General features: G+C 41.1%; 2 protein-coding genes across 3 annotated transcripts; both read left to right on the top strand.

Annotated features, from left to right (window-relative positions):
• The first annotated feature begins 7 nt into the window (after positions 1-7).
• samd8 (sterile alpha motif domain containing 8) lies at positions 8-10,656 on the top strand. 2 transcript variants are annotated; one of them, XM_048987919.1, is made up of 6 exons: positions 8-229; positions 4,536-5,094; positions 6,234-6,329; positions 6,659-6,776; positions 7,337-7,487; positions 7,919-10,656. In XM_048987919.1, the coding sequence occupies exons 2-6, from the start codon at positions 4,547-4,549 to the stop codon at positions 8,221-8,223; spliced, it is 1,218 nt and encodes a 405-aa protein (XP_048843876.1). In that variant the 5' UTR covers positions 8-229; positions 4,536-4,546; the 3' UTR covers positions 8,224-10,656. The 2 variants fall into 2 exon arrangements, with proteins under 2 accessions (XP_048843876.1, XP_048843875.1); XM_048987918.1 differs by lacking the exon at positions 8-229 and adding an exon at positions 274-717.
• Positions 10,657-12,873: 2,217 nt separating this feature from the next.
• On the top strand, positions 12,874-18,314 carry LOC125715884 (voltage-dependent anion-selective channel protein 2). Its single transcript, XM_048987922.1, has 9 exons — positions 12,874-13,029; positions 14,317-14,388; positions 15,104-15,153; positions 15,300-15,452; positions 15,548-15,600; positions 16,007-16,234; positions 16,489-16,639; positions 16,866-16,923; positions 17,371-18,314. Exons 2-9 carry the CDS (start codon positions 14,322-14,324, stop codon positions 17,460-17,462), a joined length of 852 nt encoding a protein of 283 aa, XP_048843879.1. The 5' UTR covers positions 12,874-13,029; positions 14,317-14,321; the 3' UTR covers positions 17,463-18,314.
• Positions 18,315-19,269: the final 955 nt, after the last annotated feature.

Raw genomic sequence — 19,269 nt, forward strand, 5'->3', positions numbered from 1 at the left:
CTTTTCCTGTTTACACTGATGCGCTGTCTGCTCACGTGTTTGACTCCAGCTAGCTAGCGATGCTAACGAAGTTAGCCTGCTAAGTCAAAGAGCGATGATTTGCGTTGACCCTCCCCATTGCGCTGTGATTCAAGGCAGCATTCTCGGGCATGTATGAAATCTCTACTATAAATATAACTAGCTAGCTGGCCGCTGGCTCCTGATGTTATCGGACAACCGAAACCTTCGGGTGAGTGTTTCAAAAACGACCGAATTTAATTTAGGTTATATTTTTGTAATCCCTTCAGATGGCCAAATGTCAGCTGGTAGCTGTATATTTAGCTTAACTATATGCTCAAACTGTTATTTTTTATTAGTGTTGTAGTGATTAAACAATTACACAGAAATAATCGGCTGTGCCACCGAGTGTTTTTCTTGTTATTCTAGTTGCAAGCCGAATTTTAAGAGGTGTAAACGATGATCGTTAAGAGACGGCTTTCCAGGAGGGCTCGTATTGCGCCGTGTTATTCACTGGGAGTTACCGCACACACCCCTGTTGGTGTAAGGAGTTTGACCAGTACAGAGCAGTTTAGAGGCTTTTGTAAATGTTGGTTTAGCGCTTTAATTCTGCCAACTGTCATTGCGGAGTAGCCCTGACTGAGTCCACTTCCACTTTTCAGCGTTTTAATGTGTTGAAAGTTAGGATGAAGCGACAGCCCCCGAGAAACACTGTCAAAGGTCAGCTGGCGTCCTGTAAACAGTCCGGGCGATTTAACGATGGATCACTGACAACGGAAGAAATTATCCTTATGATTTTGCGGAGTTTTCGTGCAGTGCTTTTGGATGGGTATTACTGCTATATTATTTTGTGTTCCAGCATGTAAATGAACAGACAACTAGTTAGTCGTTGTGTTTTGCGTTACTTTTGCATTTATTTGGCATACATTCAAAACGACTTTAAAGTGAGGCGCATAATTCATACATAACAGTCCGAATAGACATTAGTTGTCTTAAAATGTAATCATTTAATACCATATAATAGTCCGGATGACTGTGTGTGTTTGTTTGTGAGAGACAGTGTGTGTATGTTTTTAAAAAATGAACGTGGCTCCGGTTGGTCTTCAATTTAAAGACTATTATTGGAATGTGAAATTTTCTGATTTGTTCCTAAGATAAGATAGTTATAATGCAATTGTTTTATGGTGGTCTGATTGCATTATTACAGTGACTGATTACAGTAAGGCTTGGTTATGTCCTGAAAGAATGGTCATTTAATTAGTATTTATTTTTATTATTTAAATAACAATGTCTCACATTGTGTGAGCTTTTTACAGTGACGCCGGAATGTCTCTGAGCAGCCTTTCACGAATATGATTTTGTTCTTACCCCCCTCAGAAAACATATTCGGACGGGAACCAGCTCGATAGATGACTTAGTAATGGACATAAAATCACAAGTATATAAGAATAAGTAAGGAAATTATACTGTGCGTTTCTCGGCAGTAATGAGTGTAATGTATCTGCCGCATAACTAGATCTGGTCATTAATGCCAATCAAATGAAGTTACTGTCATGTGTTTTTAGTAGGTTTTTATACCACCTGAAAAACGAATCACTTTTAGTGTCAGCCTCTCTCTGTTTAATTACTTTGCCTATTTAATGTATACAATAAGAGACTGAAGCAAACACTGTTCTCACTCTTAACTGTGGCATTTAATTTTAGATATCTAGGTTATTATGAAGCAGTGAGCTGGACTTATCTACCCGGTTCTCTTGCATTGAGTTACTTTTTTTTTTCATGTTTTACTTTGACAGTCAGACAGTTTGGGTCCTATACAGCCGTTTTAGCATGAGAACGCAAATGTTACTGGAAAACCATATCTGGAGATTCCAGTTTGTATTTAACGTTACATGTTCCAGAGAAGAAAATAATCACATAATTGCTCATTTTTCTGGACTCCCTACTCTTAGTGTTCCTGGCAACAGGATGGTTAGTACAGAGGGATTCATTTTGCCACGTATCATTATGGTGTTGCAGTAATAGTAACTACCCTGGGTGTGGACGCAGTTATGCCAGGAGATGCTTGGCAGTGGTGTGTGGTTGTGATCTTGGATGTTTGCGGACAAGATGAGAGGTTACAGTGTTTCATGTGATGTTGAAAAGTAAGTTCGCTTCAGCTGTTCCAAAAAAAAAACAGGAATTATTTATAAGCTGATGATGGGGCCCGGTGCAGTTTTGAGCGATGTTTTTTGGACATTGACTGATTTAATGAAGACATGTTGTGATTCAATTAATCTAAAAAAAAAAAAGGTAAAAGGTAAACTCTCACATGGTTTGTTGTGCTTGTGTGGAATTTTAAGTAACTGGGTAGCATTTAACACCAAAAGAGAAGAGTCTGTCGTACTAAAAGAGATCTGAGAATGTGTGTGTGTGTTTTGGGTACAGATAATTAACTGCAGAATAGCCTGTTAAACTGGGTGTGCCAGAGATCCGTTGGCAGTATCATTATTGTTGCACTGTTAATCTTGGGTTCCCTGTTTGGTCCAAAGTATAATACAAAGTTTGATTTCTCTTGGAGGCCGCAGAAGTCTCCGGTGTGAAACTGTTTCATTACGCAGCTTGCAAAAACATTGTCTCAGAATGAGCTTTCCTCTATACAAAAAAAGCCTTTGAGAATTCTGAAATGCGCCGTGGAAGTTTAGTGCTGGCAAGTTTCATGTAGCTTGTCCACTTGCCTGCTTGCCAGCAGGATGTTGCAGCTCGTGCGTTTCTACTCAGAAAGCAATAAAGTGATTAATTAAACGGAGCCAGGTCATGTTAACAGAATACTGTTAAATGGAATATTTAAAGTACACATTGAAAAGCATGCTGGTGCGCCTGTCTGTCAGAATGATATGAAAATACTTGGGATTTCTCCAGCATATACTGCGATAGCAACATAACTGCATCGAATTTACATTTTAAAAACAAGCAAAGCAGCCCAGTCATTGGCCGAATTTTTTTTTTTTACCCTTGTATGTGTAGACTGCAGTTGTATTTCAGTGTCACCAGAGCTAAAACGACCCAACTCTTCAGAAGGTCTCGCAAAGATCAGTTTGCTCATAGGGATGAAAGGTGGCCGTTTGACACATGCCAGTTTCGTGTAACGGTAAACCGTAATTATAGCCCAGCCTGAGCTAAAATCAGGTCTGTTTCATTCCAGATATGATGGCTACATCCTCTCTCTATCCCTCTATCTTCTTCTTGTGCTTTTTCATGCAGCTGGGGCCGGCCATCCTCAGTGCATTCTCAAAACAGATGCCACATTGTTCTGCGGGTGGTCAACTCAAGCCATTTCACATTGCGTGAAGTGAATGGTTGCATCTAAATTTTAAAGAAAGGAAATTACAAATCAAGGATGGCATGGTGGTGCAGTGGTTAGCACCTCTGGGTCCCAGGTTAGAATCTCCGCCTGGGTTACATGTGTGTGGAGTTTGCATGTTCTCCCCATGTCGTCGTAGGGTTTCCTCCGGGTACTCCGGTTTCCCCCCACAGTCCAAAAACATGCTGAGGCTAATTGGAGTTGCTAAATTGCCCGTAGGTGTGCATGTGTGAGTGAATGGTCTGTGAGTGTGCCCTGCGGTGGGCTGGCCCCCCATCCTGGGTTGTTCCCTGCCTCGTGCCCATTGCTTCCGGGATAGGCTCCGGACCCCCCACGACCCAGTAGGATAAGCGATTTGGAAAATGAATGGATGGAACTTATGAAATCCACTGTTGCTTGCAGGATGAATTGAAACGATGCCGAAGACCAATTCGTCTGTTTCTCTGTTAGTTTCCCTTGTACTAATTGTAATGGATAGACAACAGGAGAACTTTAGGCCTTCATTCATGAAGGCAGTTTATCCTACAGTATTTGCAAGTAAGCTTGACGTTTGAGATCCTATTTAAAATGGTTAAATATGTACTTCTGCTTCTAACTTTCTAGCATTTAGGGCACATTGATTTCAGTTCCCAACAGGCCATTTTGAGCGTCAGCTCATGTCAATGTTAGTGATTCCACATTAGTGGTAGTGCTTCATTTAAATTTGAAGCGGAATGCTCCTGAGGCAGAGGGAGTTCTGAGAGGCCTTGCATCCGGCTCAGATTCATAGCTGAAAATAGACGGATACAATGCATAACCTCGCAATTCATTAGCTGAATGTTCAGTGGACCTTTAATCCAGAGACCGGTTATCTCTCAGGTGGTTAGATGTAAGGGATTTTCATCCTGGCACTCAGCTAAATAAGCATTTTAATTCTTTGGACAGAAAAGAACACTGTCTGGGTTTTTCTGGGATAAGTAGTTTGCTGATTTTCTCTGTGTACCTGCTAATGTCTCACCTGAAAGGTCATGCAGCGTCGTGTTGATTAATTATGATTATTTAACTGAGTGCTAGAACACGATAAAAGTTTTTATGCCCTCCAGTCATCCTAGGCTTTCCAACTGTCGATCTCTGGAGTTCGGACCCAACAGGACCTGCTAATATAAAAGCAATAAATATAAATTTATGCTTGTGCACGTCCTTATTTTTCTTGTAGAGTCCAAAAAAATGGCAGGTGGTCAGCTGAATATACGGCACTGGACGACGAAGCACGTCGCCAAGTGGTTGAAGGAGGAGGGCTTCTGTGACTATGTGGACCTTCTGTGTAACCGGCACCGGCTGGACGGCACCAGCCTGCTCACCCTGACTGAGTATGACCTCCGCTCGCCGCCCTTGGAGCTCAAGGTGCTGGGGGACATCAAGCGGCTGATGCTGTCGCTGCGCAAGCTGCAGAAGCAGAACGGGGACATCCTGGAGGAGCTGGGCTTCTCCTTCGATGGGCACTCTCCGCAGGCCGTGGACTGGCTGTGCAACGGCGAGCCGGCGCGGGACTGCGACAGCGACAGCGGCCCAGGGGTTGGCGACTACCACCAGTACACCAACGGCAAGCACAAGCAGCACGCCCGACGCCTGGACCCCGAGTACTGGAAGACCATCGTCAGCCTTGTCTACGTCTTCTTCGTCTTTGGCTTCACCTCCTTCGTCATGGTCATCGTGCATGAGCGTGTCCCCGACATGCGCACCTACCCACCCCTCCCAGATATCTTTCTGGACAGGTCAGTACTCTCGCGGAGTCTTTCGACAAACTTCTCGCCTTGGAATCCTTGGTATCGGGGCCCTCAGTCAGAAAAATCTGGGCCACTCTTTGCTCGAGGAGACCTTTGCGACGTAGACGCTGATTCGGTGATCTTATTAGACACAAGAGAGCCCTGCCCCCCACCGGCATGGAGGCAGAGCGTAAATTTGCAGACAGCCGCGCAGGATACTAAACTTAATTAGGTCTTCAGTTATTTTAGATTGATGTTAGAGACCGACTGGATCCCAAAACGTCAGTCCGTTGGCAATTCACTGTTGGTCCACCCATTGTGTTTGCGTTGAAGGGCCATTGGCTGTGCCGTAAGGCAGCAAAAAAATATTACATAAAAATGACCAGATTTCTTGACCTGTGAATAATGATGGAAGTACAGTTTTTTTCTGTAAATCAGCCTTGGTAGCCAAAGAAATCTCGCTTTCACGTTGCATGAGGAAGTCTGCTTTACCAAGATATTGCAACACAATGGAATGTATTGGGAAAGAAAGAACCTCCTGGTTTAATTGTTATCTACGTGGAGAGAAAATTAGCACTAATTTTTCCATGAATAAAACAAGGTATCTGGTAGGATGTTGCTCTGAGTGCCTTTTCACCGGATCAGTACATTTGATTGCTGTGCATACATACTTGATGGACCATAATAGCAGCATTGAATTAAGTATAAATATGTAATTTATGTGTAACATCAGTGCCGTTCTTCTTTTGCTGCATTTATCAATTCTGACATGTACAGATAAGTGAAGGGGAGAGTCCAGAAGCGAAGATTAGCTTCTGTAAACATGGGGGTGCGCCTGTTCAGCAGGTTTGCCGGGCTTTTACTGAGTCACAGTGTGGCTGTTGTGAAAATAAGGGGCAAAGTGACTGTCTCACAGTGCTGATCACAGCGCTGAGTGCTGACCTCCACAGCCCACAGCAAACTGTCCTCTTTGGTGATAGAGAAAAGTAGGTCATGTGACTTGGCTGAATCAAGAAAAGAACGCCAAGACAAGTAACATTATAGTGAAATGAGGCTGTCGGTTAGATTCCTGTTAATATTTTCTTTTTAGAGGTCGCGATTGGTACGAGGAGCTTTTTTTGCTTACGACGCACCCGTTCTATCCACAGCGTGCCCAGGATCCCGTGGGCTTTCGCCATGGCTGAGACGTGCGGTGTGATTCTGTGCAACGTCTGGCTGCTGGTGCTGCTGCTTCACAAGCACAGGTAGCTGCTTCACTTCCCTCGCAGGCCCCTCCGTGCTGGCAGAGTGGGCTTCTTTAGAAATGCAGTCATGTGACTTTAAAAAAAAACAAACAAAAAAAAAAAACACTGTGACAGGCGAGTACTCAATGCCAGGTTGTTTCCTTTTCTTTCAAATGCACACTTTCCTCAATACTGTTCTGGCACAAGATCGTAGGCCCGGGACGACGCGTGCACGCACGGCCACACCCGGTAATGAGCGTGCAAGCAGACTGGCGTTGGAGTGTGGCGTGCACGAGTGCCGAGAGCACGTGTGGGCAGTCGGCTAGCTGCTGTCGCTGTCTTTGGCCCAGGTCCATCTTGCTCCGCCGTATGTGCAGCCTCATGGGCACCGTGTTCATGCTGCGCTGCATCACCATGTTCGTCACATCCCTCTCCGTGCCGGGACAGCACCTGCAGTGCTCGGGAAAGGTGGGTCATGCGGCGAGAGTTACTCCAGCTTACCGCACGGGTCTCCGTGGCCTTAAAAACGTGCTGCCTGATGACCTCACGCCGTCGGGTATTTTCAGTACTCGAATTCTCAAACTGTGCCAAATAATTGGTAAGGGGTCGCGGATGATTTTCTGAATATGCAAAAAGATTAAAGACAGAGTTCTTTTTTCCTTTTCTCCGTTGGCACCCCCTAACGATCTGTTAGCAGATCTTATAATCAGGGATTGCCCCCATCTCCCCACCCCTGTGGACTTTGACTTTGTTGAGCAATCCTGATGTGGTGGATATGCCGTCATAGATCATCGGGTTGGTAAAGAAAGGGGTCACAAGACTTGACTGATGTTTTTTTACGGGGGTCTCCCACACACAAAAAAAAATTTACTTTTCAGAACCATTGCGCTAATGAACAGGCACCATGTTTACATTTGGGGGGGGGGGTTCAACTGGCGCTGAAATGGGATCTTTGTTAAAACGATCGGCAAGGTCTTACCGATAGGCACTGCCCATGGCCAGCATGCTAACGAAGGCTTCCGTGACAGGTCTACAGCGACATGTGGTCCAAGCTAAGCAGGGCGCTGGCCATCTGGAGCGGCTTTGGGATGACGCTCACGGGCGTGCATACCTGCGGAGACTACATGTTCAGTGGCCACACCGTCGTGCTCACCATGCTCAACTTCTTCGTCACGGAGTGTGAGTGCCGACAATGAGGACTCTCAGCCGGATGGCGCATTCGATTTTGCATAACCTGGCTGTCGCCATGGCGATAGATGCTGTGGCTCACGTAAAAGCCTGCAATGGTCATACCTGCTCGCATGTTTGCTATGCAGATGTACGTTACGCCTGCAAATTATGCAAATGCATTTGAGTGCGAAGGCATAATGTAAGGAAAGTGCCGTTGTTGCTGCGAGATGCCATTGATTTTTAAAGTCCATCATGCAGCGGGCCACCTTACATTTTGTATGTCCAGCTTCACAGACAGCTGATTACATGTAATTGGTTTAACGTGACACGAATTTGAGATTCTACGGCACCGTAAATGCATCTATGCAAGAACGCAGGAAGTTCGTCTTACCTGGAATTCCGTTTCCCTACATTTCTAAACCGCTCTTTCTTTCCTGTAGATACCCCAAGGACGTGGAACTTCATACATACATTATCCTGGGTTTTGAACTTGTTTGGGATTTTCTTCATTCTGGCTGCCCATGAACACTACTCCATTGATGTGTTCATAGCGTTCTACATAACAACAAGACTGTTCCTGTACTACCATACGCTGGCCAACACGCGGGCCTACCAGCAGAGCCGCAGGGCACGAATCTGGTTCCCCATGTTCTCCTTCTTTGAGTGCAACGTCAATGGCCCAGTTCCCAATGAATACTGCTGGCCTTTCTCCAGGCCTACCATCCTCAGGAGGCTGATTGGGTAGCACGTTCTGGCACTGTGGCACGCGTCCTGTGCTACTTGGCCGAAATCCTGGTGGCAGTATCCTGGGAATGGCAGAATTTTGAGTGTCAACGTTTTTTCTTTGACCCTAGGGTTACTACAGCTGGTGCAGGTGTCAGGGAGTTCAAATTTACTCCAAAGCAGTTGGAGATTGGCTGGAATTTTGTAAAAGTTTTCTGGAACCGTATTTTATTGGAAGCAGAGAGGGGAAAAAAAAGGGGAAAGTTTCAAAACAATGGAATATTTGTTTAACTCTTGTATATTTACTAGGGTTTCTAATACCATTAAGTCTTATGAAATGAAATACTAGCCTTTGAACTGTGAAAATACCGATGCACCAGTAAATAAAGAGCTAAATTGCTAGGGGTCGAGCATACTGAAATTTCACTGCATTTTCTCTCAGATTCCTTTGCTATGAATGCTACTGGACATACGACATTAGTAACCATGCAGCTCTGCCAATGAAGATTATTTCCCTGGGGGAAGGCTGCTGTTTGGCTCCAGCTGAACATAAGCAGGTGAAGAAGATGGCATGTGTGAGAATCTTGTAGCTCGATTTGGGCCTTCATGGTGGTAATGCGGGTGGGGGAAATGAGAGCTCTACACGGAGGTGGAAAAAACGGAACCCATGCAGGCATTTTATAAATGTAGACTTTAATTGATATGGTACGACAAATATAGAACTGGTATGTCAGGTGACTTTATCTCATAAAGATGCTGAAATACATCACATTGAATTAGATGGGAAATGCAATGCTAAGATGTTCTGCTTATCTTAATCGCTTGGGTTTAGAGCAGTGTTTCCAAACCCAGTCCTTGGGGAGCCCCAGACGGTCCACATTTTTGATCCCTCCCAGCAAAATCGTGGACTGTCTGGTGGTCCCTGAGGTCAGGGTTAGGAAACACTGTGTTAAAGGGCTAGGAGTTGTCTTGCTACCTGACGGTGGCGTCAGACTTATTCTAGCCTGAAAGCTTCATTCCTTCACATGTTGTGCTATTGGCAGGGAATGCTGACCGAAATCTTCCATTATTTGTGGTGCATTGTTTTTACAGGTCACTATAGTGTGGATGTTTTTGTCTTATTGTATAATTGCTCTGAAAAATTTTATTTTCTTGGTTAGAAGTATTTCTGAAAACGAATGCGCAGTTTATTACGGCTTTAATTCAAATGTAGCCAAACTAGTCAAAATACAAGAATCTTAAGATATGAATTGCCAATAAACTTTCAGTATTACGCACGCATTTTATTTGAACAAAATTATGTTATAATGTGGAATAATGTGTTTCTGTGTTTATGTTTACAATTAACTGTTATTCAGATGCCTATTACTTAGGATAATCTGTAAAAACAATATACAGATGGATAAGTTGCCATAAATTCCCTGATTTCTTGAAGATAGAACATTTCCCATCCTGTTTTTTCCTTTTGTGTTTGGTGAGTTGAATGGTTGTATTTGAAGGTGGATAAATACTCCCACATACTGGAATGAAAGTTAAGAGTTTACAGAAATGCACAGTCTGTGTTTAGGTGTGCATTTGTTTACTTAGAACAATTATTTAAGGTAGACTTTTGTCTTTGTCAGGAAAATTGTACTCATGAAAATGCAAAGAAGCAAAAAAAAAACAAAAACAAAAATCAACAAGGGGTGATGGGGTCCTTTGTAATTCCCCTTCTGTTTTTCCATTTTCTTTCTCTGTTTTTCTTGCTTTTTGCAGTTATGTTCTTTGCACATTATTTAAAACAATTAAAACAAGGAGAATCGAAACAATGGAAAACCACCAGTGGTACTATTTGAGATGTACCTCACATAACCTTGGTGTTTTTTGAAGCACATTATTCTCCTTGATAATTAAGTTTAATATTACTGACATGATATTTTTTTTATATATATAATGATTGCCACAATGCTGCAAGAAAGTCCAAAAATAGACAAATTTGTGTGAAATGTTCATAATTCTTGCTTATGACTCCTCCGTTTGTCACTGAACTATTTCAGAGTGTTGACCACTGGCTTTTACACATAGACAAACGCACATAAATATCTACATCTACCTGTTCCATTTTTGCACTGCAGTCTCCCTATCGATTGCTCTTAAAGTCCAGCACACTGCAAGCAATACCTGCTGCTACTGAACCTGTAACATAAATATTATCAGAAAATATTCCTAAGAGAAGTCCAAAAATGTTCACCTCTGAAATGGTTTCAGAATCATTTATCATCTTTATATGTAGCATATAATAGCTTTTTGTGTTTTCGGGGCTTTGCTATCCTTGCTAACGAAGGTGTCATAATTAGTGTAACTGATCAGCAAGCTGTTCTTTTTGTAATTATTGAATTAATGATTTTTATTGTACATGTTCTGTGTATAACAAGTGTCTTTTCCTTCCTTTATTAAATGTTTATTTCAATATGTACCCAGCTTGTATTTCTAAAGACTTGCTCAAGACCCTGTACTGATATTTCATTTGCGTCAGAAACTGCTTGTGGATTAGATTAGGGATTTAGAAATAAGCATGAAGTTCATTTTGGCGTTTGCTAGGAATAGCTACTTGTTTCATGTCTTAAATGTTTGTTGCTATTTCTCATAACAGTGGGGATGTTCTCATTACTGTTTTTGAAATGCATGAAGCCCACCATGACATGGTTATGTGCAGGTTTATAAACAGAATTATTGATAGCCTACACACACGCACGGTGTATGAATTGGCGAAGAGCATAGATTTAACCTTGATTTGCAGTCTGTGGGCTCTGCTAATTCAAAGCTTTAATTTAGAATCACTTAACAAGTCATGTTATCTTGACCAAAAATGTGATTGGATAATTGAGAATCTTTTCATATATTGAACACCTTGATCCACTGCACATTAACTGTATTTGGTGGAATAATATGGGATTTTTAGATATATGAAATAGCCACCCCTAGTACCAGTAACTTGCACAAACATTTCCTGTTAATATTGACCAATCCTGTGCACAGTTTTGAAGGATTTTTATTGCTAGTGTGACTACACTATTCTAACAAAATTGAGTAGAAGCTTCCATTAATGCACACATAGTCTGTTCATATTGTAAAGAAATGTAGCAAAGTTCAATGATACAAATACTATGCACAATATAAAATAGTTTATTTGGTTTAAAGAAAAGCAGGAGTCTAGTCACTGCACTTGATTTTAGATATAGCAAGACTACTGCGCATGAGTGTTGCATTGTAACAGATAATGCAAAGTTAAAGAATGTAAACTACCAAGCACTGGGAAATTAGTACTACTGGGTAACAAAGTAGCTACCGAGGACAAAGTACTGGATAGAGTGACCTTCGACACAATAAATAGTTGGTCAAGACAAAGTGCATAGCAAAGTACTGGAAATGCAGGTGATTGAGAGGAAATACTGTACATGACATTCAGTTGATGATCAAGAGAGCAATTGAGAAAGGGTCAGTAGTGTATTTGCCCTGTAGGCAGAGAGATGTCTGTTCAGGTCGGGAGCCTTGATGTAGGCTAGGACCAGTCCTACAAAGTACTACAAAGTGTGACAACAGAAGCCTGGACTTTCAGCTACTGAGGACTTGAAGGACTGAGGTACTGGAAAGACTGTTGCTAACCTCAGCCAGACTACACACTCTCTTAGATGCATCTCTATGTATATTTATTCTTTGCTGAATTACTTAAGCCCGAAGAAGAGTTTGGACAAATTAATCTAATTTACAACATTTCAGTTAGGTTAACATAGGGACTGTTTTTCCACTTTTTTACTGGCGAGTTTTGAACTGATGTCATGGTACTATGCTCCAGTTCATGGATGAATAGTATAAGACTTTGTTATGCAGTTCAGGAGTCATTATATTTACATCAGTGATGATTCCCTGTTCTCATTCATGCCACAAAGTTCCATGAAACAGTCCTTCTACTAGCCATCTGGGCAGTGTTCAGTTAACTTGAGATGGTCATTCAACGAGTAACACTCGTGCAGTGTTCCCTCAGGGTGTATTTAAAAACACTGTCTATGTGCCTGAAGCTCTTATCTTGGAGTTCTGTGGAACTTTATAAATATTTTATGCATAACTTACTGTTGCTTGAGGTCACATTGATCGGAACTTATGATTTAAGTTACCCCCACTTAATAGAGCTTAATGCTTTTTCTAATCAATTGATCAGTGTGTTTATATATTAAACATATATTTAACATGAAGTACGTTTTGCGTTTTAATTAAACTTTCTTCAATTTCTTTTTCTTTTCTTTTAAAGATTACAAAAGGAAGACTGCAAGAAAGCAAATACACACAGTTGGAAATTATTGCTTAACATGAGGCGCACCCTCATCACACCACCGTCCAAGACAGCGTTCCCCATTTGTTGATCATTATTTACGTAAACGGTGCTGCAACACATGCCTAAGACCTGCGCTATGCTCGCCAACAGTCCCAGGGAAAAGTTTTCTAGAAGACGCCCCATATTTGCCCATAAAGGGAATTTCAGTTAGCTAACAACTTTATTAATTTAAACACGAATAATAATTATTAAGTAATATGTGTCCTATATTTTAGTAGCCAAAAAAATATTTTTAACTGATCGTGTATAAAATAATTCATTTGATTTTGGACAGGCGCTCAGAAGACAGCTTTACATTGGGTCCTATCGGTGAGGCTGTGAGGGTTTATGTTTTACTGCGGTGTCTCCTTCACTTCGCCCTCCAGCTAGAGAGATTTGTCGTCGCTGTGGGACGCCATAGTCAACCAAAAGAGTAAAACTTTGCACTGCATTACATTTCCACTTCATCTTTTATCCGTAAGTCTCATTTAATACTTATTGTTACGCAGGTGTCAAGCGAAGTACTTTGGGTTTGTTTGACTTCCGTGCCTAGTTTTGCGTGAGTTTGAAGGAGGCCCCTGTAGTCCGCAGATTCCCGGTGAAGACAACGTGCTCGGGTGATGTCAGACTGATCGGAGACTGACATTTGCAGTTTGTTTCTGTAGTTCCAGCTTCGTGTTGCGTTACGTTGCTGCCTTGTTTATTTAAGTTATTTATTACGAACTCTGGGAACTTTTTCTTTTTAGTCATAAATTTGGTGTAGTTGCCTTGAAGAGCGCTACCATTGTAGCATTTTGTTCCTAAAAGGAGATTGAATTTCATACAAGTGACCATATTTCGTGTCAGGATTTTTTTGGAGTCTACTTGTTAAACATTTAGTTCCTTTTCCTTTCGATTTGGTATTAGTAAGGGAAGTGGTGTTACTAGTATAAGTTTTTTTCTTTTGTGTTTAAGTCACTGGTTATTACAGTGTGTGGTTATTTAATCTATTTGTTTAGTCCCTTTTAAAATTATCCATAACCGTCAACCGCGCGAATATTAAAAAGTACGTTTCAGGTTTTCAAAGGATAGAGCAATATAGATGTTAACATGGCTGCCTCCTGTTAATCTTGCTGAGCTGAACTCGTAGTTATGAGGCACATGACAGTGGTTCACAGTCTTTTAATAATGAATTTTTCTTGGTCGGTAAACTGAAACAAGGTTGTCCTGATTGTTAAAACCATTAGGGTTCTTTGTGCATTTAATCCGCAAAATGGTGTATTGGTGGCAATTCACTTTAGCATTATTGTAGAAGTATTTGAGTTAATGCGTGTCTGATGTAAGCCTTTTATTGAATGCGTTTGGCACTGGCTTTTTACTTAATGAAAAGGCAAATGTGCTGTGTTTATGAATCTGTGTACATTATTCATATATAGAACTAAAAGCTGGCGGATGGAATGTTCAGATGGTCGCTGTTGAAAATCTTGTAGGTCATTCACGCAGCACCAGGAATGTAGTCGCTTTTTCTGAATGGATACTTCCGCCTGAGGCGTAATGCCAGTGATGTGTAATTTGTGATTGCCTAATATAGAGCCACAAAACTCTCTCACTGAGACGTGCCATTTCTCAGGTCTGAGGCGATGAGTTTGCGCTCTTGCGGCACATAATGCTTGGTACCTATATCACTGATCCCTCTTTGTGGTTTTAATGTGTGCAGTGTTGTTTCTGGTTAACACTAAACACCGATGTACTCTCCATTAACTGGATTGCCTCTTTCTGTCGTAGGTAGCATGGCTGTTCCTCCATCGTATAGTGACCTCGGCAAATCTGCCAAAGACATCTTCAGCAAAGGATATGGTATTTATATACATTTAGTCCGCTTTTTTTTTTTTTCTTTGACAACACAAAGCTGAATAGTCTGTCATTTTGTTACTGTTTAATGTAGCACTGTGGTAGTTTACCAGTAGTAGATTTGCCTTGTTAGGCTTTGAAGGCATCTAAATTATAACAGGTTCATGCAACCTTAATATTTTCATCAGGAATGGTGGAACAGCCATCACATTAATAATCTGTCTAAACATCCCTTTTGTTGTTTTATGTAGAGCAGATAGACAATTGCAATCTACCTAAACATACCAACTCTCCCATTTTCCTACACCAAATGAAAGGGACAAACCACCCAAACGCACAATGATGAAATGACCCAAATCCAGAAGTGCCAAAGTGTTTGATCATGCAAAATCAGACATAATGTGGCATTGTTAGTGATCAACCTGATAAAGGAAGTATTGTGTTATATAAAGTCCTAAAGTTATTGTGTGGTATTTTTTTTTAACAGTTCATTTCTAAGGTGCTTTGATGTATAATGGTCAGTGTACTTGAAACTTTTTGCTTGTGGTTGATAGTTCAGCACTGCAGCTTTTATATGTAAAGGAAAGGATCGAACAGGCTATTTATTGGGCATTAGTTTATACCTTTACTACCAAGAGAGATTTAAAATCAAGTGAATGTTCAGCTTTTAATTATGCTCAATACCAGACATTACTAAGCACACCCTTCTGAATGTCCTTAGGTTTTGGTCTTGTGAAGCTTGATGTGAAAACCAAATCTGCAAGTGGAGTGGTAAGTGGGAGTCTGCTTTTTTGGTGTGTGTGCAGTGAATTTTCGGTAGTGCACAGCAGCACATGGCTGATTAGATAAATGTGATCGTACTGTTCCATTCATGGCTTGTAAGCACGAAATATACACCTATCTTGAATTTTGTGCAGGAATTCAAAACGTCTGGTTCCTCCAACACTGACACCAGTAAAGTTAATGGGAGTCTTGAAACCAAATACAAGTGGTCAGAGTACGGACTGACCTTTACAGAGAAATGGAATACCGACAATACCCTCGGAACAGAAATTACCATTGAAGATCAGGTGTGTACACAAGTTATTTGTTGAATTACAAAATAATTGGTTCTTAATTGGTTACCTGGTTTTCTCTGGATTCTTATTTGTGACCTTGCTCCTAGATTGCCAAAGGCGTGAAGTTGACTTTCGACACAACATTCTCACCAAACACTGGGTAATGTTCATCTTGCTTTTGTGAATATAGATTGTAGGGTCTTTTTAGCCTCTTAGTATGCAAATTGAATTTTGTTTAGTGTAATGAAGGTTGGTTTTATGAAAATTTTGCAACTAGGTATCTAACAAGCAACCTCTTGGTTATGTTCGTGTCCGACAACCTTGATGACCTCAGTGTCTGTTAGAGGACGTGCGTATTTTTCACTGCAGGGTGGCAGAGAGAATGAGTATATGCTAACCCTATGCTTTTGGTTAAGCCAAGTATAAAAAGATACTCCTGTACTCTAGAATTTTTTGCCATTTTGTATCAGTTTCAGGATATACATTATTTTCTTTATTGTATTAAATATGATGCATATACGAAAAGTTTCCTTACTTTTGTACTCATTTAAATGTTTCCTCTCCAGCAAGAAAAGCGGGAAGGTGAAGACGGCGTACAAGCGTGAATATGTCAACCTCGGCTGCGATGTGGACTTTGACTTTGCTGGTCCAGCCATCCATGGTGCCGCTGTGGTCGGCTATGAAGGATGGCTTGCTGGCTACCAAATGACCTTTGACACAGCCAAATCTAAATTGACCCAGAACAACTTTGCTGTTGGTTACAAGACCGGGGATTTCCAGCTGCATACCAATGTGTAAGTCAGAATATGAGATGGTGTGTGCTTAATGTCAAATTCCCCCTTGTCTTATATTAAAATATTTTATGGTAGAATTCCCCTTTAAGGTTGCAAAGTAGAGTAGCAAGGGTTAGCAGTTAGGTTTTGTTCTATTTTTAGATTGAAAAGTGAGTTTTGCTTTTCAGAACAGTTTTAAAGCCTGGTAGCAACATTTATGGCAGTACCTTTTTTTTAGTCTCTTAATAGTTTTTACAGCCAAATGTCTCTTTCAGTAATGACGGCACAGAGTTCGGTGGCTCGGTTTACCAGAAAGTGAGCGACAAACTGGAAACCGCCGTCAACCTGGCGTGGACCGCGGGCAGCAACAGCACACGCTTTGGCATCGCTGCCAAGTACCAGCTAGACAGAAGCTCCTCCATTAGCGTAAGTTACTGCTTGGTGGCCTCATTCTGCAGCTTTAGGGCCGTAACGCTGATGTTGGTGTGGCTGTGTGGGGAAGGGCAGCTTCCTGAGTTACTTTAACAATTCTTCACAGACCAAATAATCATTTCTGATTCAGTACTTGTACCCAGTAATGTAACCGAAGCCTTTCTCCTGTTTCCTATTTTTTGGGGGGACATCATCACTGCCTTTTAATTTAATTTTTCAGGCTAAAGTGAATAACGCCAGCCTAGTTGGAGTTGGATACAGCCAAACCCTGCGGCCAGGTATGACCATTCTCAAGCCACACTGTGAGACCGATGTGAAACTAATGATGGCGCTTGCTGGTGAAATGTTCTGGTGTAGCCACTTTGTGAGAATAATTTCCGTGAAAGCCCCTTTGAATATCATATCCGTTTAGTGTGGAGTTTGTGTACACTGGCCCAATTCTGTGGAATAAAGGGATGAAATCCATTCTGACTGTAACCACCTGGATATGCAGTCGGCCCTCTGACCCTAGATTGGAAATATTCAGGGGGAAAAACATCCAGGAAGTTTCAAAAATCCGAACTTGAATTTGTTGTGCCGAGCATTACACTGAAAGGTTAAGTGCCCTTAACCTGCAATCGCTTCATCCTGGGTATGACTAAACTATCCCCTGTGGAAACATAGGGCTGATTTGTATAATTGTATAATATATTTTACAACGGAGCTTCCTTTTTCATTACTTGCAGGTGTGAAGCTGAACTTGTCTGCCCTAATTGATGGGAAAAGCATCAATGCTGGTGGTCACAAGCTGGGGCTGGGTTTGGAGCTAGAAGCATAAGGGTCTGCTGGGGCTAATGTCAATGAAGGGGAATATCTGAAGAATTCGGCCTTAAGTTCATTTCCAACTGGACCAGCATGGGATTTCCTCCAAGGGCTGTTGCAGCACCGAGATGCGTGACTCTGTAGTACTGTTAGATGAAATGTGAGCTGATCTCCACACATTCGGTTTGTATTTGAAGATGCAGCAAAGTTGTGATAGGGTGATAATTCGTACTTCAGAGAGTAACCCAGATTCCGTCTCCTACTCTCCAAATGAAATGCACTTTTATAAAATGTTGACACCTGTACATGGTTTTGCTTGTTTCCAAAACTTGGTGAAATCGATGTTGGTTATGGACTGGGGCCTAGCTGCTGTCTAATAATACTACAGTGTTCTTAATGTGGTCTCCGGTTGTTTAAGAACTGGAATGTAAACCAATGTTATGAAGCACTCCCACAAATGTGTATTTATCTTTATTTACACACAGGTCCTGCTTTAAGTACATATATTTGCCCGGTTAATCTCCATTCTTGCTACACTTTCTAATGCATAGTTTTATATACAGCTAACCTCCCCTCCCAAATTGTGTTGTTTGGGGGGGGGGTGGTTGCTATTTATTTAAGTAGGGTGCTTATTTGTGGATCTGGTAAGGTTGCCTTCACAAACTAAATTTGAGTTTATGTTCTATGCAAAGAATTGAAATTTCTGGTGCAGAGCGATGCCCTAATGGCACTTATGGAATTCTCTACTAGATTGGTAAGTGTCTCTCTACCAACATGTCATTGACTGGTTAAGATGTTGCTGGCAAACTTCGGACGTCCTCTTATGTTATGTCGAGCTTTTGAATAAAGACTTTGACATCAAACCCAATACGTTCACCAGGCATTTGTTTTATTTAAGATGTTATGAAGGGGGGAATCTTAAGGACACCTAACAAAAAAACATCATACTATTTGAATGCCCATTTTGTGATTACTTGATCATTTTTAGATGGATATTCTTCAATAAGTCATGCTTAAATATCCCTTTGACCCACTTGCCATGGATCTTATGTCTTATACAAGATATGACTGATTATGTCCTGTTGCTTTTAACAGTTGAGTTCCCATATGGTGGATATAATTTGTTTGCTTAGACTTGCACAACCCTTTCAACACACACACCCTGCTATCTCCATTTTTCTTTTGCAGAAGTGATTAAACCTAGTGTTCTGTATGTATATTTCAGTTAGGTGTACTGTACGTGTGAAGTATTTTCTGATGTCTCAATGTAAAATAGAAGATATAAACAATGAGGATACGTAACTTGAATATGTAAAGTGGAAACAATTTTTTAATTAGGTAAAGCAATTTTATACTTGTGAAATAAAGCCTCATAAAATTACCCTTTCTTTAGCTTGAATGTACAGTATGTCCTGGAAAGTTTCAGTACTCTACCTCATTAATCATTGTGCAGTCTTCCGAAGAAATTATACCAAATCAGAAAGGCATTGTCTAGATTTATTTTTGACCTTTCCAACAAGCTGGTGATGAGTTAGGGAAATGCTTTGAGAATACAAATGTTGCTTTCTTTTATGCATTTTGCTGTTCAATTGGTCTTTTAGATATTTTTCACGCTAAACTTCTTTCATCAAACCATTCTGCCGCCTTTTAAAATATTGTATCTCATATAGCTTTGTACTGGTTGGTTTTATGTTTTTTTTTTTTTTTTTTTTTTAAAAAAAAGCTCTACTTCATTATGTTACTGCATTATCTGAATCATCAGTACCTTTGGTGGAATTTTAGATTAGGATGATTCACTTCCTCCTGTTCACCTTGCGGGCCTT

The sequence above is a fragment of the Brienomyrus brachyistius genome, chromosome 20 (assembly GCF_023856365.1).
Source record: "Brienomyrus brachyistius isolate T26 chromosome 20, BBRACH_0.4, whole genome shotgun sequence".
Lineage (NCBI taxonomy): Eukaryota > Metazoa > Chordata > Actinopteri > Osteoglossiformes > Mormyridae > Brienomyrus > Brienomyrus brachyistius.